This window comes from Phyllobates terribilis, unplaced genomic scaffold (assembly GCF_046119375.1).
Source record: "Phyllobates terribilis strain yellow unplaced genomic scaffold, ASM4611937v1 Scaffold_2__4_contigs__length_985480577, whole genome shotgun sequence".
NCBI classification, from domain to species: Eukaryota; Metazoa; Chordata; class Amphibia; order Anura; family Dendrobatidae; genus Phyllobates; species Phyllobates terribilis.
In genome coordinates this window covers 195,824,940-195,831,833 of record NW_027362762.1, presented here as the reverse complement: position 1 = coordinate 195,831,833, position 6,894 = coordinate 195,824,940, and the positions used below count along the sequence as shown (strand labels likewise).

Sequence of the window (6,894 nt, the reverse complement as noted above, 5' to 3'; positions counted from 1 at the left end):
TTTCTTTACATTTAGTGATTATATCACCTCCTGTTCTCGTATGTGGATATATATACTATATTATTTGTATCATTTATCATAATATTGTTTATCAGTAAACATTTCGGTGTTAATAAATCAATTATTAGCTTTATAGGAAGATAAAGTTGTTTCTCATTCCAAAAAATGCAATTAATCAGCGATAACAGGCTTTGTGTATTTGGCAAGTCTCTCCTGGCTCTGTATAGTGACTTATCTAGTGAGCATGAAGGTGGAGCCAGTTATTCCATGTTATGGCTGTGACCTTTGGGACAAATGTCCCTGAGATAATGACGTTAGTGCCGACAAGAGCAAAGTCTGTCTACAGGCCTGCGTAAAGCACTTCAATGTGTGACACTGCAAAGCTTCCCATGTGGATGATCGACTTCTCCTCTCCGGCACTGAACAACATGACTACAAGAACCTGTTCTCCACAGGCGACCTGGTGACCTGTACTCTATTACAATGGGGAAACGGCTTATAGTAACGTTTGGCCTTTGGGCCATCGGTGGACCACTTGGATTACACCATATTTACTTGGGCAGGGACAGTCATGCCTTGCTTCTGATGCTTACTTGGGGAGGTTTTGGAATGGGATGGATGTGGGACTTTTGGAAGATTCCAGGACTTGTGTCCCAGGCAAATAAACAAGACAAAAAAGCAAACAAAATGACGGAAGGCACTCCACCTGCAAGCTCTATTCGTTTGATGGCGCAGATCGTTACCGGCATTTATTTTGGTCTAGTGGCAGCTATTGGATTATCGTCTCTTACCAGTTACTATGTGGTTGCTCTGCCACTTGCTGTTGGTTTGGGAGTCCATCTTGTGGCAAGTGTAGGGGAGCAAACCTCAAACCTGAAGAACACATTGGTAGCTGCTTTCTTGACATCACCAATATTTTATGGCCGTGCCATCTCCATGATCCCAATAAGTCTTACCGCAAGCATCACCTCTCAACAACACCGGCAGTATCGGCGACAGCAACGGAAGGATGAAAATCTCAGCTTACGTCTATACCGCCTTGGGCTAGCCTACCTGGCCTTTACTGGCCCACTGTCTTATAGTGCTCTTATTAACACAAGCCGCACTATTAGCTATGTAGCTGGATGTATTGGGTCCTTGCTTGATTGGTTGAGCTTTTTCCCCAGCCTGAGTGCATTGATGGAAAGAATTCTCTTACTGCCATACAGAGTCTGGGGGCTTTTTACAGGAGGAGGTTTCCATGATCATTACTTTAAAGAATGGGAAAAAATATATGAGTTTGTGGCTAGTTTCCAGAATGAAAAGGAAGAGATGGCCTGTAAGGTAAGAAATTACCATATTTTATCATTATTTATTATAATCCACGTTTTATAGTATTATTTCCTATAAATGTCATTCTTTTATCGCAATATGTTGATTGCCAACCAGAAAAAAATAGAATGAGACCCCTTGTAAATTGCATTTGAAAAACAAACACCGACACAAGGGTAAAAATAGTTTGCAATTAAAAAAAGAGAGGGCTTGGAAAAAAACATGGTCCCAGTCATTAATTGACACTGTGGATTATAAAACTCTTTCTATAATGAAAATCCAATATAGAATGTGACAAATGGTGTTGGTTGTTACCAGTCAGCTGTGCACAAAACTAAATTTAGAAAACATAAAAATAGGTCAAAAAAAGACATGAAAGCAGGTGCAGACTACCATTTACATCGGACGGGTGCTATACGTAGCTTTGACGGATAGCACTCGTATCCATGTTATTCTATTCTATGATTTGCCTCCGAGAATCGGATAGCACATTCATGTCTATGGGGCCATGAAAAAAAGCAGATGACATCCGAGTGTGGTCCAGTTTTCACAGACTGACATGATGGAGAAGGTGGAGAAACTTTTTTTTTTCTCCACCTCCTAGAAAATCTGATTACCCTATGATCAAAATCCGATTAACATAATCAGACCGTTTTTCTCTGATGGAAAGAAAACAGTTGTCTGAACTTGCACTTAAAGGGAATCTGTCACCCCCCTGGGCGATATCAGACCTCTACTATGGGCATACAGGGTATAAAAAACTAAATATATACATACCTGTATGGCCCATAGTAGAGGTCTGATTGCAGAGAAAAGTGCTTTAATCAACTCTACTCTGTACAGGCTTGGCGTCCGGAGGACGCCAAGCATTCCCCGCCTATGTGCTTATTATTCCCCCAAATCCCCGCCTATATGTTTAATTAGCATATTCTCCCCCCTCCCCTGCACGTCACAGGGCCCTGTGACGTGCACTGTGCTCCCTGACTTCCCGGAATACCAGCATGTAACCATGCCCGTCTGGCTCACTGGAGGGAGTCTTCAAGCTATAATGGTGTCAATGGCATAGTTGAGCTGTGCCTGGTGGGCACTGGAGATAGGAATTACAGGACCAGGGTGATTACCCTTGTGTCCATGTGCTGGGTCCCTTGCTGGAGGGATCTGGTGGAGATAGGAACAGTGAAAGATATAGGATGGTGCCAATATGGCCCTGTAAGACTCTGCAGCGGCGCTCCGTGATGCTTCACAGGTAAGTAATTAGACTTACAGTTACAGGGTTTGGAAAAGCTGTAGTCCTGGATGAGAGGTTACTTCCAAGGCCGGTGCTGATGCCTGGCAGCTGGCGGCTGAAGTGGCGTAGGATCAGCTGTAGTTTGGATGTGCGGCTGCTTCTTAGAGCAGTGCCGGCATCTGGTAGGTGGCGGCTGCTGTAGCATGGCGTATAATTGAATGGAGAGGGGAGGGGCAGAGTCCCGGCCAGAGACTTACTGCTCCTACCCGCTCTCAGTCTGTCGGTGCTGGGCAATGCTTGAGGACCTGCACAAAGCGCTTGGGGTCGAGAAGGACTTTCGTGACGTCACGTTACAAGGTGGGTACCGGTACGGGTGCCTATTAGGACCAAAATAACTAACGTGTTTCGGAAAACGGCGGTTTCCTTCCTCAGAGTTAGTCCATAGGCATTGGTGGGTCCTTTATATAGGTACTAGGCTTGATAGAACTTTCAGTGGATTGACAGCTGCACCAATTTAGAGGCTGTCAATCATTAAAGACATACAGTTCAATTTCTGTATTTAAGCTTCAGAGTGTCAAAAGTGAAGATCCTGCCCTAGGATACACTTGCTTTGATAGCAGCCTTCAGCTCGTCTGCATTGTTGGGTCTGGTGTCTCTCTTCTTCATCTTAACAGAACCCCATAGATTCTCTATGGGGTTAAGGTCAGGCGAGTTTGCTGGCCAATCAAGCACAGTGATATTGTTGTTTTTAAGCCAAGTATTGGTACTTTTGGCAGTGTGAACAGGTGACAAGTCCTGCTGGAGAATGAAATTTCCATCTCCAAAAAGCTTGTCGGCAGAGAGAAGCATGAAGTTCTCTAAAATTTCCTAGTAGACGGCTGCGCTGACTTTGGTCTTGATAAAACACAGTGGACCTACACCAGCAGATGACATGGCTCCCCAAACCATCACTGATTGTGGAAACTTCACATTAGACCTCAAGCAGCTTGGATTGTGTGCCTCTCCACTCTTCCTCCAGACTCTGGGACCTTGATTTCCAAAGGAAATGCAAAATTTACTTTGCATTTACTTAGTGTCAATCACTGCCTTCTGGACATCTGTCAAGTCAGCAGTCTTCCCCATGATTGTGGAGCCTACTGAAACAGACTAAGGGACCTTTTTAAATGTGTAGGAAGCCTTTGCAGGTGTTTTTTGTTAATTATTCTAATTTACTGAGATAATGACTTTTATGTTTTCATTGTCTGTAAGCCATAATCATCAACATTAACAGAAATAAACACTTGAAATAAATCACTCTGTTTATAATGACTCTATATAATATGTGAGTTTCACTTTTTGTATTGAAGAACTGAAATAAATTAATTTTTGATGATATTCTAATTTAGTGAGATGCACCTGTACTTAGAAACTTTGGGCACTTCCTATTGTAACAATAGAAAATCCATGATGTCATTAAGTCATTTTTAAAGATGATAATGAATCTCGCCACAGAGCAAAGAGAGTTACTGCTTCTTTTTTAAGAAAGGCATATGAACAGAATGGAATAGCAAGAAGATAGTCTGGATTAGAATCCACATAAAAAGTTATGGGCATCTGTTAACCCCTCTTCCAGAAAGTTGTAAATGGCTTGTTTAGGGCCGTGTTATTCATAAAAAAAGGCCTAGGCTGAGGCCTTGGGGCCGGCATGGACTAGGGGTCTGTCAATTTTTGACTGAGGCATTATTACTTTTTACTCAATGGTTAAAGGCACTTTGTGCCATAGCAATACATGTACTTATATACTTATCACAGCGGACCAATAGTGCACTAGAGTCAGGGTTGTTATGTCGTGTCACCTCACCCCCTTTTACACTCCATGGCCAATACAATGCAATAAAGTCTAGTCTTGACCTTGATCAGGTGAGACAGAATTTTCCCACATGTCCTTTGGCGAAGCCAAAATAGTTATTATTTATACATTTTTAAGAAAAATAAATGACAGCTGACATGTAGAAGTAAAAGTCAGGATTTCCAAGCTGATAATAAATCAAGAATGCGTTCTGCTCAGGCAATAAAAAGATTTGAAAACTGTGAATAGAATTTTTCAGGAGATCCTCAAAATGTGCATAGGTCTAAGTACTTTGGTCTAGAACCTACTCGACCAAAGTATTCTGCCAAGTGTTATAGGGTGAAAGATTGACGTCCTAGAGAGCTCCCAAAAACCCCAAATTCCTAAAAACCTGGGATCCTGAAAAAAAACCACAAATCTGACAGGCACTTGTTAACTGAATGAAGCAAGTGTGAACAGCTGCAATCTATTGTGATTGCATTATATACATATCGGAAAGTGCCACGGCACACCATGTGCGCCAAGATATGTGCAAACATGGAATATGAAATGTAAACTGCATTACTGCCATATAGAATATACTTGTAAAATTGAGGCACTTAGTGCACAAATTGGTCAATTTGTGTGTGTCCACCAGCCATGACAAGGAATACCTTTCTTTAATAGGAGCTTAACTTTTTTCTTATCAGACATAACTGTATCTCCTCTAAAGTAAAAAGCCTGAAAATGGAAAGGGTAGGTAGGATCCAGCACTAATCAATAGCCTTAGAAGTCATTCAGATGTCAGTTTTTTTCATCAAACTCGCCAATCCAAGGCTATGGATCTGTGAAAATTTCAGAAATCACTGATTGATGGGAGAAGCTTAAGAAATCTCCATCAGTTTTTTTTTACATATGAGAAAAACTAATGAAAACTGACACTGACCAAGCTGTGACACTGATGAAAATCAGATCAAAAACACTGATGAAAATTGGTCAGTTTTTTTTCAGATCAGACCAAATTAATATTTAAGGTAAACAATGAGAAAGCACTTACATCTTGTGATGACAAGAACTTTTTGACATGTGGTCCTGTGGACCTTAAATATTTATTTCTCCACTGGGGTATACTTTATAGGCCCTGGAAAGCATACTCTGTGCATCAGATATTAGATATCCTATAGGGTGTTTACTTTTGGGTACATGTGGTCCACCATTGTGTTACTCTGCTTATTATCTATAATTGTGTGTTTTACTTGGATTTATTTCAATAAAAGTTATGGTTTTAGAAGACTTTAGTCCATCATGTGTTTTTTTTGTTGGTATTCATTGTTTTTAATTAGTGCTGGATCCTATCTGTTCATTACATTTGTAGGCTTTTGGCTTCAGGAGAGATATGTCTGATAAAAAGGGTAGGGTCCCATCAAAGAAAGATTGCCTTGTCGTAGCTGATGGGCACACACAAATTGGTTAATTTGTTTGCTAAGTACCTCATTCAAGTATATTCTATATGGCAGTAATGCAGCCCAGGGGCCTGGCAATGGGTTAATGATACAGCCTGAACTTGATGCACAATATAGTTTATCATTAGTGAAGTCCATACCTCAAAGAATTCAGGCCGTCTTAGAAGCCGAAGAGTGTTTTTTTTTTGCCTATAATTCCAAAGTTTTTTTCCTGCACTTGATGTGCCAACATTTTTTTGCTTTAATTTAAATAATTTAATTTGTTTGACATATATTTCACAAAGCCAGAATGTAAACATTGCTTTGCGTCATATCTATTAAATAAAGCTGGAACAACAATGAAAAGTGAAAATCCATAATTTGTACATATCATTGTAAGCTTTTTTTTTTGCTTTTCTTATAGATTCTAGAAGTGAACTCTGATGCCACCATGGAAGAAATAAATCGCCATTATCGAGACCTTGTAAAGGTTTGGCACCCCGATCACAATCAGCATCGTCCTATGGAGGCTGAAAAGCATTTTATTGAAATACAGGCAGCTTATGAGACTCTGGCTCATCTTTGGAAAATGAAGAATCGGGAACAATAAAAAGTGTTCAAGTATAAAGAAAAATACTCTCTAGTTGTAGAAAGGTAGAAAAGTAGTGTGTCCTAACAGCTGGCACTACATACATATCATGTTCTACATAACTTAGAATGTATAAATCAATGTGATAACATTACAATAGCCAGTCAAATTATCTACAAAATAAAATTTATATGAACGTAGTCTGACTTCTCTAGTGTCCACTAATCAAGAGTTGGAAGGAATGAAGGTCCTTCTGGCAATTCTACTCCAAAGCCGCGGAGCACCATTAAATGCTATAATATAACTGACATCCAACTTCTAGATTAAATAAATCAATTACAATACAACCAGATACACTACGACTACACAGCCTGCTACAGAGTATATTGTCCCCCACACAGTCCTCTACACAGCATAAGGACTAGTGTTGAGCCACCCCCGTAGTGTTCGAGTTCGGTTCGGTTCGTCGAACACCCGTGTGTTCGCCGAACTGTTCGTCGAACTGTTCGTCGAACAC

At 40.6% G+C, this 6,894-nt stretch overlaps 1 protein-coding gene across 1 annotated transcript; it reads left to right on the top strand.

Annotated features, from left to right (window-relative positions):
* The first annotated feature begins 290 nt into the window (after window positions 1-290).
* DNAJC22 (DnaJ heat shock protein family (Hsp40) member C22) lies at window positions 291-6,577 on the top strand. The gene is made up of 2 exons (XM_073670209.1): window positions 291-1,323; window positions 6,213-6,577. Exons 1-2 carry the CDS (start codon window positions 484-486, stop codon window positions 6,396-6,398), a joined length of 1,026 nt encoding a protein of 341 aa, XP_073526310.1. The 5' UTR covers window positions 291-483; the 3' UTR covers window positions 6,399-6,577.
* Window positions 6,578-6,894: the final 317 nt, after the last annotated feature.

Excerpts from the sequence above, each read along its gene's own strand:
- DNAJC22 (XM_073670209.1), top strand. The coding sequence starts at position 484 with ATGGGGAAACGGCTTATAGTAACGTTTGGCCTTTGGGCCATCGGTGGA. Across the intron at positions 1,324-6,212 it reads AGGAAGAGATGGCCTGTAAG|ATTCTAGAAGTGAACTCTGA; the intron begins GTAAGAAATTAC and ends CTTTTCTTATAG.